Source organism: Etheostoma spectabile, unplaced genomic scaffold (assembly GCF_008692095.1).
Source record: "Etheostoma spectabile isolate EspeVRDwgs_2016 unplaced genomic scaffold, UIUC_Espe_1.0 scaffold00004385, whole genome shotgun sequence".
Lineage (NCBI taxonomy): Eukaryota > Metazoa > Chordata > Actinopteri > Perciformes > Percidae > Etheostoma > Etheostoma spectabile.
Window position 1 is genome coordinate 97,530 of NW_022603143.1, and position 16,000 is coordinate 113,529.

The 16,000-nt window shown below is 44.0% G+C and overlaps 1 protein-coding gene across 4 annotated transcripts in view; it reads left to right on the forward strand.

Moving 5' to 3' along the window:
- LOC116677099 (E3 ubiquitin-protein ligase TRIM21) overlaps positions 1–16,000 on the forward strand; it is a 55,874-nt gene that overhangs the window by 9,394 nt on the left and 30,480 nt on the right. The window contains exons 2-4 of one of the 4 annotated variants that reach the window (XM_032507772.1): positions 358–368; positions 1,504–1,508; positions 6,638–8,317. The exons of 2 other annotated variants lie outside the window; for them this stretch is intronic. In XM_032507772.1, coding sequence (XP_032363663.1) covers positions 6,640–8,286 — 1,647 coding nt within the window. In that variant the 5' untranslated portion in view covers positions 358–368; positions 1,504–1,508; positions 6,638–6,639 and the 3' untranslated portion in view covers positions 8,287–8,317. Of the gene's footprint in view, positions 1–357; positions 369–1,503; positions 1,509–6,637; positions 8,322–16,000 lie in introns of those variants that run through there. One more of the 4 variants, XM_032507768.1, reaches the window with a different exon arrangement.

Sequence of the window (16,000 nt, forward strand, 5' to 3'; positions counted from 1 at the left end):
GACTAAATAAGAGATGTGATGGACTGGATTATAACTTGGTGCTGCTGGTGATCCTGAACTATAAAACTTGCTGGATTTAATGTTGGTGCTGGAGGCACCAGTGGGTCCGGGTCGCGTTCTGTGTTGTCGTTGAGGAAACTAGGGACAAACTAACGGACTACACATCCAAAAGTAAGGCTTCAGTTCTGGGCAGATGGTGAGTTTAGTAACGTAGTAACTAGAGGAACCAAATATCAGGTATTGGCACCAACCCTAGCCACATGGAATATAAAATGAAGTTAACTGTTGACACAATACGGTAAAGTGAGCTATTTCAATGAGCTGCATACATGGCTAAACGTCACTAGCTCTTACCAGTGGATCAGCCTGTGGAACATTACTTCGTCCTCAGCAATCCTGCTCCATCACTCCAAAACATCCCAGTTAGATAGAAAATGGCGGTAAACATATTCTTTGGGAATCTTTCCAGTTCTTCCCTTAAAGAACCAACCAGGCCGGCCTTGTTGCACCATCAAAACCTTTTTCTAAACTTTCCATTTTCAGCGTGTAGCTCGCTAGCTCAAAGTTTGTTGTTGTTTCCTGAAACAAACTGAGTTGTCAAGGCGAGGAACATCTGGTGATTTTCTGCCTAATGAGCTGGCGTTGATCCAGGCTACTGTGCATGTAGCGTGGAGCTCCAGTTAATGACTTTCATGACTTACATTGTAGTAGTTCTTTCAGTTTGAATGCAGGAGGTACTTGACACTCTGAAGTCCTATGGATTGGTCCCCTCATCAGCCCTCACATTTTCTCCATTCAAACAGAAGATCTGAATCTAGTAAAACATGGTCAGCTAGAATTCACTCACACTCCCATTAGTTCTTCTAACCCTTGTATCATTATCTCTGCATGTTTCCCCCTTGGGTCTACCAAAGGAGTCCTCAGCAGACGGCAAGCTGGCCACCGTAGCAGGAAAGGAGGAGGAGGAGGAAGAGGAGGAGGAGCCTACAGCAGCAGTGAAGGTGGTGGAGGCGGAGGAGGAGTATGTGGTGGAGGAGGTTTTGGAGCGCAGAGTGGTGAAGGGAAGAGTAGAGTTTCTGCTGAAATGGAAGGGGTTCTCAGAGTAAGTATGATATTAATCTTGGTGTTCTTGGTCCTGATATATAATATATTTAATATATTTAATATATTTACATATTGCAAATAAATGTCAGCATTGTATCACGTCCTCAAAGTTGAAGGTTTGGTTTTTTGACTCTAAGTTGCAGACCCACAAATAACCTTAGAAATAGAAAGAAGGACTAATAGGAATGATGAATTAGAGTGAGAATGGATTGTCTAAAAACAAAGTGTGAGGAGATGTTCTTCTGTCTGCACTCACCTTTCCAGTGAGGAGAACACATGGGAGCCACAAGACCACCTGGACCTGGACCTTATCGCTGAGTACATGCAGAAACACGAGGAGGAGGAAGAGGAGGAGGAGGAGGTGGAGAAGAAGAAGAAGAAGAAGAAGGAGGGCAAGAGGAAAGGTGTCAGGGAGGCCTGGGGAGACTCAGAGGAGCGAGGGAGCAAGAGGAAGAAGGAGGAGGTGAGTGAAGGAAAGAGGTTACTCCAGACTGAAGACTCCCAGAAATCTAATCTCAATATTAATGAATACACAAAGAGGGTTCACAAATGTCTTTTAGGATTTATATATTATACCGTAATTCCTCAAAGAAAACCCAGTAGTCATTAAACTCCGCCCTCTGATAGTGGTCGGGGGGGCAACACGGGCAATAAAGGCCGGGGGAAATCAGGAAAAAAAAAAACAGAACTGAGAGTCTGCAGTTTTCTGGGAGTTTGTTCCAGATATGATGAGCATAGAAACTGAACTACCTGTCCCAGATGACCTGGGGGGTGTCATAGTGTAGATCAGAAATTGTCAAGCCCATACATATCCTTGGCTTTAGAAGTGTTCACAGCCGTAATGGTATCAATGAGTTCTGGTTCTGTAATCTCTTGGATATAAAATCTGGGATGATTATTGTCCGGTAGAGTAGGAACCTGCTGATCAGAACCCTCGGAAGATGGGGAACTGTTTCACCAAATCTGCTACTGACCTAACAAAGAAGGAATTAAGCTCTTGTGATAGACCAACTGGGTCTTTCACCAACAGGTGTTCATTTGAATTCTAAGCCTTTAATTTCCTGCTTGGGTTGTTTTGCTGTCAATTTATTTATGATCTGCCATATTTTTTTAACTAGCGTTTTAATAATTTGGATGAAAAAGTTTGCTTTAGCCTTTCGTAGTTCAGACTTAACTTTATTTCTGGCTCTTGATAAACTAAGTCTGTCTATATTAAGTCCAGATCTAATAGATTGTCAGAGTAGTTGATCCCTATGCTTTAATAGCTCTAAACAGGCAGGTTAAGCCAGGGGGGGGGGGGAGTTGGACTTCTTTCTCCCATGGCGCCCCCTCCTGGAGAAAGAGAGGATCACCTCTTTGACCTTCCAGAGGAATAAGTCAGTGCCAGCGTCCACGTCCTCAGTCCATAAAGACAATCCAGTCAACATCTTTCAAAGCTCTGTCCACGTTTTCTAGTTGGTTCTTGGGAGTTGTCCTATTACTAGTGTGGTTGTTGAAGTGTGATATGGATTTTCTGACGTTTTACCTTTTTAGAAGAAAAGATTACATCATGGTCTGAGGGACCTGTTAACAGGTTGGGTTTTATAATCCTTCTGGTTTCTTGGTGAAAACTAAGTCAATTCTAGAGTGAGTGTGATGTGTGATTCTGGCGGGTTGTTCTATTTCTGGGTGAGGTTAAAAAAAATTGTTATAAGCTTGAGATGTTTTTTATCTGTTTGTTATCCCAATGACATTTAAATCTCCAAAAAGGAGGATTTCTTTTTGTACGACTACATATCAGAGAGAGAGAGAGAGAGAGAGAGAGATTCACACCGTGTTCCAGTGTGATGTTACTGGGCCATTGATCTGATTGCCTTTCAAGTTATTCTTAACATTCATGAGAACCCCCCCCCCCCCTCTTGACCCCTATCCTTCCTATAAGTTTGGTATTCTGGTAGTGACCCAGCAGCTTCAGGTGAGGAGCTGGTGGGCCATGTTTCAGATAAACTCATAAAATCAACATTAGAATTACATAACAAATGTTCAGCCTGTTCACGTTTTGTCACCAAGCTGCGTACATTTAGATGCCCCCCAAACAGCCCCCCCTTTTAAACACCGGGTCCCAAACAGTCCTAGCCTCATTAAGTGTCCTAAAAAAATTTGAGTTGTTTATGTTTTCTGAGTACTGGGTTACGAATGTTACGTCTGCCCTTGTGTGGACTCTGTCCTTTTGTTCCGGGCGTGTGGTGATGGCCTCCCACTGCAACGCTGGTTCCGGCTCAGACCAACCGGGGGCGCAGTCGAGCTGACGTTGGCTGAGCACAGCGTTCCCCCACCGCTGGCGTGGATCAAGGGCAGCGGAGCAGAGATGGAAACCGCATCGGGCGACAGCAGGCAACCTTCGGTCCTCCGCTGCTGCATCGCTGATCCTTGGCCCAGCACTGCCGCTGACGTGCTGGGTAGTGTCTCCGACTCGCCGATGGCAGCTAGCTGCAGCTCCGCTACTGTTATACCGGTCAGGGGGGGAGGAGACAAGTGTCCTCCAGCTCCCGCTGTTGTAAAGCTGGCTCTCGGCTTGGCACAGCTATGTGAACTGCCGACTTCCAGATAGTGGTTGACCGGTTCTGCGTTTCTGTTCCAGCTGTTGTTGCACACGGGCAACCACTGCAACCCTGGTTCTAGTAAACATGGTCAGCTAGAATTCACTCACACCTCCCATTAGTTCTTCTAACCCTTGTATCATTATCTCTGCATGTTTCCCCCTTGGGTCTACCAAAGGAGTCCTCAGCAGACGGCAAGCTGGCCACCGGAGCAGGAAAGGAGGAGGAGGAGGAGGAGGAGGAGGAGGAGGAGTATGTGGTGGAGAAGGTTTTGGACCGCAGAGTGGTGAAGGGAAGAGTAGAGTTTCTGCTGAAATGGAAGGGGTTCTCAGAGTAAGTATGAGTCTATAATATTAATAATTGGTGTTCTTGGTCCTGATATATATAATATATTTACATATTGCAAATAAATGTCAGCATTGTATCACGCCCTCAAAGGTGAAGGTTTGGTATTTTGACTCTAAGTTGCAGACCTACAAATAACCTTAGAAATAGAAAAAGGACTAATAGGAATGATGAATTAGAGTGAGAATGGATTGTCTAAAAACAAAGTGTGAGGAGATGTTCTTCTGTCTGCACTCACCTTTCCAGTGAGGAGAACACATGGGAGCCGCAAGACCACCTGGACTGCCCCGTCCTTACCGCTGAGTACATGCAGAAACACGAGAAGGAGGAGGAGGAGGTGGAGGAAGAGGAGGAGGAGAAGGAGAAGGAGGGCAAGAGGAAAGGTGTCAGGGAGGCCTCGGGAGACTCAGAGGAGCGAGGGAGCAAGAGGAAGAAGGAGGAGGTGAGTGAAGGAAAGAGGTTACTCCAGACTGAAGACTCCCAGAAATCTAATCTCAATATTAATGAATACACAAAGAGGGTTTCACAAATGTCTTTTAGGATTTATATATTATACCGTAATTCCTCAAAGAAGAACCGGTAGTCATTAAACTCCGCCCTCTGATAGTGGTCGGGGGGGCAACACGGGCAAATAAAGGCCGGGGGAAATCAGAGAGGATAATCTCCTCAGGGCCTTTCATATAATGTGCATTCAAGTTCATCGTAATGTACATTTCTACCAATTTAATTTAACAGATTCAATATATTCATGTCACCCCTCCCCGCCCCGACTACGCCTCGATATCCTGTCCATAAATATTACAAACAGGATTGGTGACAAAGTGCAGCCCTGGCGGAGGCCAACCCTCACCTGGAACGAGTTCGACTTACTGCCGAGAACCTGGACACAGTTCTAGCTTTTGTCAAACATGCAGAAGCAGCTTCAGCAATTGAAACTTTGAACATTGTCCACTCAGGTTCAATGCCCCCAGCCTACTTTACTGCAGTAGACCTAGTCCAGCAACATAAAGACAACACCATAACCCCTACAGATACAAGTGCAATGTAAAAATCTGTGGGAAAATGTTACATTTACAACTTTCCTGACACTAAAAATCCTGGATGACCCCCCCCATGTGTTACCGCCTGGCTAAAGGCTGGCAATAAAAAGGGAGGCCACACATGATCAGAAGTAGTTTATTTATCACAAACTAACAAACACTGGATGTTACATTTCCCATAATGCAACTCCATAATGGGGATGTTGGCAGATAATTAAGAAAGGTAATGCATCAGTCAAACTCTGTTCCACAGACATGCTCTAAATGTGGACATAGTTTCTAGTTTAAGATAGATCTCTACCGGCACCTCACTAACTCACTCTCTGTTTTTCTGTCTAGAAACGGAGAGGAAGAGGAGTCAAACATCACCGCTGTCAGCACTGTGACAAAACCTTCACATCATCAGGATATTTAAAGATTCATCAGAGAGTTCACACTGGAGAGAAGCCGTACAGCTGTGATCAATGTAGGGCAGCTTTCACACAGCAGAGACACATAAAAAGCCATCAACGCAGTCACACTAGAGAGAAAACATACATGTATATTTTTGTATTCTTGTTCTTGCTGTGTGCAGATCCTTGTTACCCCTCCTCAGGAAATCCTGCCGTTAGTTGGCAGAAATGGCTGCGTGGCTGATACAGGTTTCATCAAATGTAGGCTACGTTAATGTGGTATAACACAATCATAACATTCAGAAATGAGCAAACTATATGTATGGCAAAATTGTTACCTTAACAGTTTTTAACGTTTTTCAATTGATTGCAAAAAATGTGGTCACAGATTTACCTGTGACTCCATCTGGAAAATTATTTGCGATTTCGTATTTTTGACCCTCTGAATTTACCGTTGGACACACCTCCGCATGAGACGAGACCGCATGTGACGGGACGGATGACATGAGACGCTCCAGGCTGCAGCCATACACTCTTGAGGAGATCAGATAGAATGCAGCTTTAAGGAGTCCCCCCCCCCCCCCCCCCCAGGGAGATCAGATATAATGCAGCTTTAAGGAGTCTCCCCCTGCTGGAGATCATATATATGCAGCTTTAAGGAGTCCCCCCAGCTGGAGATCAGATATAATGCAGCTTTAAGGAGTCTCCCCCTGCTGGAGATCATATATAATGCAGCTTTAAGGAGTCCCCCCCCTGCTGGAGATCAGATATAATGCAGCTTTAAGGAGTCCCCCCCCCTGCTGGAGATCAGATATAATGCAGCTTTAAGGAGTCCCCCCCCCTGCTGGAGATCAGATATAATGCAGCTTTAAGGAGTCTCTAAATAACCTCCCGATGTATATGCGTATTTTCGCCCTTTAATACTACTTAGCATTATGTGTTGACATCACATTAGACTGTAATTAAGTCATAAATATTTTACCTTGACGTCAAATAAAGTGGACCTGTCATTAAGACACAAGACCAGTTTGGTGAGAGTGAACTCGGTATCAAGGTGATTAAGAGTTTTGAACAGATAATGTTACTTGTTGCCAAGTAACCATAGGCTGAAGGCTGAGATCAGTCTGTTCACAGGTTTTAAATATGATGTTTCTCTTTTTATTTCCTTTCTGTGTAGATATGGCTGCTGCAAACTATCTGCAGTCTGAAGATCAGTTTCTGTGCTCCATCTGTCTGGATGTGTTCTCTGATCCTGTCTCCACACCATGTGGTCACAACTTCTGCAAAACCTGCATCACTGATCACTGGAATACTAATGACCAGTACCTGTGTCCCCTGTGTAAGGAGCGTTTTACCAGAAGACCTGATTTGAGGGTCAACACTTTCATCTCTGAGATGGTCGCTCAGTTCAGACAATCAGCTCAACAGAAAGCCAGCAGCAGCAGCTCAGAGCAACAAGTGTCCAAACCAGGAGAAGTTCCCTGTGACGTCTGCACTGGAACCAAACTGAAGGCCCTGAAGTCCTGCCTGGTGTGTCTGGTCTCCTACTGTGAGATTCACCTGGAGCCTCATCTGTCAGCTTCACGTCTGAAAAGACATCAGCTGATCGACCCTGTGGAGAACCTGGAAGGCAGGATGTGTACGGAGCACGATAAACCTCTGGAGCTGTTCTGTAAGACCGACCAGACATGTGTCTGCATGCTCTGCACTGTTTTAGACCACAAGACGCATGATGTTGTTCCTCTAATAGAAGAATATGAAGAAATGAAAGCAGAGCTGGGGAAGACAGAGGCTGAAATTCAGCAGATGATCCAGAAGAGACGACTGAAGATTCTGGAGGTTAAATACTCAGTGGACCTCAGTGAGGAAGCTGCAGACAGAGAGATAGCAGAAGGTGTTGAGGTCTTCACTTCTCTGAAGGAGTCTGCTGAGAGAGGCCTGAATGAGCTCATCAACACCATCAAAGAGAAGCAGAAAACAAGAGAAAAACAGGCCGAAGCTTTCATCACAGAGCTGGAACAGGAAATCTCTGAGCTGATGAAGAGAAGCACTGAGGTGGAGCAGATGTTACGCTCTGAAGACCACCTCCATCTTCTCCAGAGGGCCCAGTCCCTAAACATCCAACAACCTCCACCCACCAAGGACTGGACAGAGGTCAGCGTCCGTCCATCATCATATGAGGGGACTGTGGTGAAAGCTGTGGTTCAGCTGGAGGAGACACTCAGTAAAGAGATGAAGAAGCTGGTTGAAGCCGAGCTGAAGAGGGTCCAGCAGTATGCAGTGGATGTGACTCTTGATCCTGATACAGCTAATCTCTGGGTCTTCCTGTCTGATGATGGGAAACAAGTGAATCATGGTGATGTAAAGAAGAATCTCCCAGACAGCCCGGAGAGATTTTCTAAGTGTGTTTGTGTTTTAGGAAAACAGAGTTTCTCTTCAGGCAGATTTTACTTTGAGGTTCAAGTTAAAAGAAAGACTGCATGGACATTAGGAGTGGCCAGAGAGTCGATCAACAGGAAGGGAGACATCACACTGAGCCCTCGGTATGGTTACTGGACGATATGGTTGAGAAATGGGAATGAGTACAGAGCTCTTGCTGGCCCTGGTGTCCGTCTCTCTCTGAAGTCTCCTCCTCAGAAGGTGGGGGTGTTTGTGGACTATGAGGAGGGTCTGGTCTCCTTTTATGACGTAGATGCTGCAGCTCTTATCTACTCCTTTACTGGCTGCTCCTTCACTGAGAAACTCTTCCCATACTTCGGTCCCTACCCTAATGATGGTGGTAAAAACTCTGCCCCTCTGATCATCTCTCCTGTCAGAGTAAACTAATCACTGATCTCATTTCAGGTATTGATTCATTTTAAAGCAAGGGAACAAATGTACATATTCATATATTTTACATCTTATTTTCTACAGAATCTGTTTCCTGTGGTGACTGATTTACACTTTTTCCATTTATTATCATATGTTAAATGTGCAGCAATTCTTTACAAATGAACTCAAACTTCATCTTGACATATTTGGTGTCTTTAGAAACTGATTTCTTCTGGAAGTTATAATAAATGTCTGTGGGTTTAACAGAGGTTTAAATAGATATCGTCTACATAACATGTGTCATGATGCATCATATTAATGTGTTGATTATGTAATCAGATCCACATGTATTAGTATTTGATGAGCAGCCCCAGAAAACATATAGCTGAATATTTGATTGTGTCATGAAGCTTCATTTAAGAGTGAGGCCTATTCCATCCCATAATGTCTCCAGAACACAGTATGTGTCCTTGTTATACCGGGTAGAAAAAGTTAATGGATGGTTCTATCTTGTGTGAAAAGTCTTTTGGATAATTACTGGTCACTTTGGCCATTTTTTATTGGTTTCATGAATTCTGTAAGATGGTTTATGAGTCAAAGAAATGTGTAAATATGGGATTGTAGAATAAAAAGTGTAAAATAAAGCAGGTGTTGAACACAAGGCCTGAGGAAGCAGTGAGAACAGAAAAGCTGGTTTACACACAAGTTGGATTTCAGTCGAGGATGATCTTTATTGTTGAGAATAAAGTTGAACTTTCAGTATTAGTGCCAGACATAAAAACAATAAATCAGAGATAGAAGTTGTTGTCTTTTTGGATTTTGAGAATTAAGTCTAAATGTTGAAAAATATTTTGAATGAAAGTCTAAATCCAAATTTAGCATATTCTAAATATCAGGAATAATGTTGAAATATGGAGAATAAAGTCAGAAATTCTCATCTTGACTTCTTCTGAGGAATGCAAGAAGGTCCTTCTCTGATATTATCTCTAGAAACAATAATAATTCACGTGCTTTGTTTGCTACTGTTGATAGGTTAACAAACCCTCCAATACCAGTAGCATCTGAACTTTTATCTACCAAGGCCTGCAATGACTTTGCCTCCTTCTTCAAAGACAAAATTCAGAAGATTAGACAAACAGCCAGTGCCTCCATATCAAGTTCAGGATATGTGTTGTCACAGTGTTCAAGCAAAACTAGTTCCAATATGACAGAATTTCATACGATCAACAATAAAAACCCGGAGGACATTATACAACATCTGAAAACCTCGACCTGTTGCCTTGATATTCTACCAACGGGACTTTTCAAAAATGTTTCCAATTGTTTGACTTCTGATCTTCTACAGATTGTGAACACATCTCTTCTTTCAGGAATCTTTCCACAGGCCCTGAAAACTGCAGTAATCAAGGCTCTCTTAAAAAAGAACAACCTAGACAAGTCACTAATGAGCAACTATAGGCCGATATCAAACCTTCCGTTTTTAAGTAAAATCATTGAAAAAGTATTCTTTCAACAACTCAACCATTTCTTGTCACTAAGCAACAGTTTTGATACCTTTCAGTCGGGTTTCCGACCACAGCACTGAAACGGCTCTTGTCAAAGTCTTTAATGACATCCACCTTAACACAGATAATGGCAAATTTTCAATCTTAGTATTACTTGATCTCAGTGCTGCATTTGACACGGTCGACCACGACATACTACTAGACCGATTGGAAAACTGCGTTGGCCTTTCTGGCTCAGTACTAAACTGGTTTGAATCCTACCTAAAGAATAGGGATTACTTTGTGTCTATAGGTAATTATGCATCTGAGCGAACAAATATGATGTGCGGAGTTCCGCAAGGCTCCATTCTGGGGCCTCTTCTGTTTAACATCTACATGCTTCCACTGGCTCAGATTATGGAGAAAAACAAAATAATTTATCATAGTTATGCGGACGACACACAAATTTACATAACCTTATCGCCAGGGGACTATAGTCAAATACAAAAACTGACTAAGTGCATCGAACAAATTAACGACTGGATGTGCCAGAACTTTCTGAAATTAAATGAAGGAAAAACTGAGGTGGTTGTTTTTGGAAAAAAAGAGGAACGATTAAAAGTCTGCGCTCAGCTTCAAACAACAATGTTAAAAACAACAGACAAAGCCAGAAATCTTGGTGTAGTCATGGACTCAGACCTAAATTTTAACAGCCACATTAAAACAATAACAAAGTCAGCCTACTATCACCTTACAGGTCTCCATAAAAAATCAATCAGACAGCTGCAGCTGATTCAGAACGCTGCTGCTCGAGTCCTCACTAAGACCAAGAGACTGGATCACATCACTCCAGTCCTCACTAAGACCAAGAGACTGGATCACATCACTCCAGTTCTGAAGTCTTTACACTGGCTTCCTGTGTCTCAAAGAATTGATTTCAAAGTACTCTTGCTAGTTTATAAATCCCTTAACGGTTTAGGTCCAAAATACATTTCTGATCTGCTACTACACTATGACCCCCCCAGACCTCTCAGGTCATCTGGGACAGGTCTACTACTACACTATGACCCCCCAGACCTCTCAGGTCATCTGGGACAGGTCTGCTACTACACTATGACCCCCCCAGACCTCTCAGGTCATCTGGGACAGGTCTGCTACTACACTATGACCCCCCCAGACCTCTCAGGTCATCTGGGACAGGTCTACTTTCTGTCCCCAGAGTCAGAACTAAACAGGGTGAAGCAGCTTTCAGTTTCTATGCTCCTCATATCTGGAATAAACTCCCAGAAACCTGCAGATCCGCTGCTACTCTCAGTTCTTTTAAATCAAGGCTGAAGACCTTTCTTTTTGATGCTGCCTTTCTTTAAATGAATGCTCATTTCTTTAAATTTCTTATGCTGCACTGTAACTTTTATTCTTGGGTTTTATGTGTCCTAATGTTTCTATTTTGTTTTTAACTGTCTATTCATGTGTTTTACCGGTTTTTAATGCTTATGATTTTTAACTGTTTGTACTTGTGTTTTATCTGTTTAACTGATTTTGTGTAAAGCACATTGAATTGCCCTGTTGCTGAAATGTGCTCTACAGATAAAGCTGCCTTGCCTTGCCTTGATATTCTAAAAGCTGAAACCAATCTAAAGATCTTCCTCCTCTGATGTTCTCTTATGTCTGGTACTATGGGGAACGTTGGCATAGCGACTGGTATGAAAATTCAGATATCCACTAATGGAGAAACAAAAACATGTTTGTTTTTTCATTTTAAATGTCTAAAATTAAAAAGGTAAAGGTAAATCTGATGGGACCATTAGGATCCAGGAGGTATATAATAATAATTTAATGCCGTGTGTTGTGGAGGTTTCTGTTCAGCAGGAGAGGAATTGTTCTGGAGAGAGAGACTTGTTTAACCAAAATAAAGAAGCTGTGCAAACTGAGACGACGCAGAGACTAGCAGTCTGTCCTTCAGGGGGGACACACACAGAATGAGTTGAATGGAGTCATACAACCTGAAAAGCACTGGGAATAATTACATGAATAATAACACATGCATATTATAGAAGGACATATGAAATCATGATTAAATGTTATTTTCCCATTAAACGTGTCTTTTTGACACCGTGACTAAAACGATTAAATTCTGAGCAAACTGTGAAGTCTGAAATCTTGTGTATTTCTTAAATTTTAATTAATTTAAATTGGTTGTCTGATGATTTATTTTTTATATTCCTCAATAATGAGACCGGAATGAAAACCTTCCACCTGTAGTCCATTGGTACGGTAATCAGAAATGGGTTTCTCTATGCATTTCATCACATGTTAATATAGGCCTATTTCAGATTGGGTTTAAATTTCTATTACTACTACTACTATAAGGCCTTTTATCTTTGAGCCCCTGCCACCCAAAATGTCTGCACGTCCCTGCTGGAGCCCTAGAACCCCCCCCCCCCCATCTATATCTAAATATGAGGAAACAAAAGCTAATCACAGAGCTGCAGTAAGAGGGGGGCCAACGCTGACGGACAACATTCCTGCTCCAGTTTCCTTGGAATCAAACTCGAGGTGTGTACATGTTGTTATGAGTTCAGACTGTCCCTCCCTCATTATATAATTAACCTGAAAACTGTCCAATCAGAGCGCTGACTGGCAGCCCTACAGGTCCGACCGCCGTCCTGTTCTCAGGTCACATGACCTTTCTGGATATAATGATGGGCTACATGATCTACTTTAAGATGAGAGCAGGGGTTCATTTTTTCAGCACTATTGTAAGATCTGAAGTAACTCAGTAATTATTCTATGATGTGGGACGTTTTGGCCAAAATGAGCCTTTTTATGTTCAGTTGAGTCCGATTTAATCAGCACCAGGAAACAAGTTAGATTTTAATCTCCGCTGACTTCACTGCTGAGATATGAGGGAGTGTCACAACGTCTCCATCAGCCTGAATACTTTTATATATAAAGTACTCAGAGCCTTTAGGAGGCGGGGCCTGTACTCCCTGGGTTTGATATTCATTAGTATTATGATTATCAACTGTTGTTGAGCAGTCTTTCTATCGAAATTCGGGCAAAGAGGGCGGGGCTTGGGAAGAGCTGAGGTGTGATAGGCTGGGACAGTTTGTGGTGTTTGGGTTGGGCGGGATTGAGGGCAGAGTGTTTTTAAGCGAGTCAGCAAGCTAACAGCAAAGCCTCAATTTACTTTTAATCTTCTCAAACTAAGACAGATGTTCTCCTGTCATCCTAAGCAGCGACCACACACCAGGCTTCCTCGACACACTACCGTCCCACCGGGAAAAGTCCCGACTCCCCCGATTGCCGCTCCGCATCTGGGTGCCAGTGCAACCATTTCTAACCATCTAACAGCTGCTATAGTAGGGTTTAGATAAAACTCGTAACTATAGTGACAAATAATGCATGTTAATAAAAATAAAGCTGAACACATGCAGACGACAACGGAATAACTTAAACACGTTTATGTCAGGTCAGACAGCAGCTGATTTAACACATAAGACTCCAGGATTAATGTTAGCCCGGCTGTTAGACCGGCTGTTAAACCGGCTGTTAGCCTGGTCGTTGGCCTGGCTGTTAGCCCGGCTGTTAGACCGGCTGTTAGACCGGCTGTTAGCCTGGTCGTTGGCCTGGCTGTTAGCCCGGCTGTTAGACCGGCTGTTAGACCGGCTGTTAGCCTGGTCGTTGGCCTGGCTGTTAGCCCGGCTGTTAGACCGGCTGTTAGACCGGCTGTTAGCCTGGTCGTTGGCCTGGCTGTTAGCCCGGCTGTTAGACCGGCTGTTACATACAACGGAATAACTTAAACTTAAACCTACATCACCTGAACGCACCATAAACTCTAACTACAGTCTGACTACCAACAGTCACCTGAACGCACCTTAAACTCTACCAACAGTCACCTGAAATATACAGTTCACATCTCCTGCAAAACTCATTCAAATCAACACAACTCTTAACACACGTCTCCAAACCGTCTCACTGCAGCAACACTCTGAACAACAAAGGTCGTCAGAAATGGGTTTCTCTATGCATTTCATCACGTGTTAATATAGGCCTATTTCAGATTGGGTTTAAATTTCTATTACTACTACTACTATAAGGCCTTTTATCTTTGAGCCCCTGCCACCCAAAATGTCTGCACGTCCCTGTTGGAGCCCTAGAACCCCCCCCCCCTCTATATCTAAATACGAGGAAACAAAAGCTAACCACAGAGCTGCAGTAAGAGGCGGGCCAACGCTGACGGACAACATTCCTGCTCCAGTTTCCTTGGAATCAAACTCGAGGTGTGTACATGTTGTTATCAGGTCAGACTGTTCCTCCCTCATTATAAAATTAACCTGAAAACTGTCACGTGCCTTAGCTTCAACCAGACTCCATCTGGCCTCAAGGACTACTGCCCAGTGGCTCTCACATCCCATGTAATGAACGTGCTGGAGAGGCTGGTCTTGGCCTACCTGTGGCCGCAGGTGAGTTCTTCTCTGGACCCTCTACAGTTTGCCTACCAGCCTCGTCTGGGAGTGGACAACGCTGTCATCTATCTTCTGCAGCGAGCTCATTTGCACCTGGATGGCGGTGGCAGCATTGTGAGAATCAAATTCTTTGATTTCTCCGGTGCATTCAACACCATCCAGCCTCTGCTACTTGGTGAGAAGCTGCGGGTGATGGGTGTCGGTGCGTCCATAGTCTCCTGGATCACTGACTACCTGACAGACAGACTACAGTTCGTCCGCCTGGACCGTGTTCTGTCTGATGTGGTGGTGAGGGGTACGGGGGCCCCGCAGGGGACTGTGCTGTCTCCTTTTCTGTTCACCTTGTACACCACATACTTCCAGTACAACTCAGAGTCATGTCACCTACAGAAGTTTTCTGATGACTCTGCAGTTGTTGGGTGTATAAGGGATGGACAGGAGGGGGAGTACAGGGCACTGGTGGGTGACTTTGTGGAGTGGTCTGGTAAGAATCACCTGCTGCTGAACGTGGAGAAGACCAGAGAGATGGTGATCAACTTCAGGAGCAAGGGAACGCCTCCGCAGCCCCTTTGCATCCTGGGAAGTGACGTGGACATGGTGGAGGATTACAGATACCTGGGTGTCAACAACGACAGCAGGCTGAACTGGAAGACCAACAGCACTGCTGTTTACACGAAGGGGATGAGCAGACTCTATTTCCTGAGGAAGCTGAGATCCTTCAAAGTGTGCAGCAGGATGTTGGAGATCTTCTACCAGTCTGTTGTGGCCAGCGCTCTGTTCTCCTCCGCCATCTGCTGGGGCAGCAGCATCGGAGCCAGCGACACAAACAGACTGAACAAACTGATCAGGAAGGCTGGCTCCGTGATCGGCTGCAAACAGGACACGTTGGAAGCTGTGGTGGAGAGGAGGTCACGGAACAAACTGTTATCTATCATGGATAACCCTGACCACCCTCTCCACCCCACACTGGTCCAACAGAGGAGCAGCTCCACCCTCTCCACCCCCCACTGGTCCAACAGAGGAGCAGCTCCACCCTCTCCACCCCACAGTGGTCCAACAGAGGAGCAGCTCCACCCTCTCCACCCCCCACTGGTCCAACAGAGGAACTCCTTCTCTAAGAGGCTCCGACAGCTTCGATGCCGCACGGACCGCTACAGAAAATCATTCCCACTAAAGGCAATAACACTTTTTAACACGTCATCACTGGGTGCTAGATGAGACTTCTGGACACCACACTACTGCAATAATGCAACCTGGACATTTGGTTTATTTACATTTTAGCATATTACTATTCAAGCATTTGCACATTTAGTTTTCCCATTCTATACATATTCAAATACTTGTTCTTTTATTGTATTCCTATTGTATGTATATTTTTCCTAGTATCTCATTTATATTTTTATTCTGTGTTGTGTGACTGATGTACGTGTGCTGCTGTAACACCGTGAATTCCCATTTTTCTTGGGATCAATAAATATCTATCTATCTATCTATCTAGCTTGCTAACACAAAGCTAACATTAGCTTAGCAGAAGACCTTTTCTAATGACCTGTACCAACGGGGTCAAAAACAAGGAATTCACCGTACCAACTTCACCTTCTGTTAAGCCAGGGAAACATCTGTACACAACTAAAGTCATAAAAACATACGAGGAAACAAAATTTTATCATAGAGCTGCAGTAAGAGGCGGGCCAACGCTGAAGGACAACATTCCTGCTCCAGTTTCCTTGGAATCAAACTCGAGGTGTGTACATGTTGTTATCAGTTCAGTCTGTT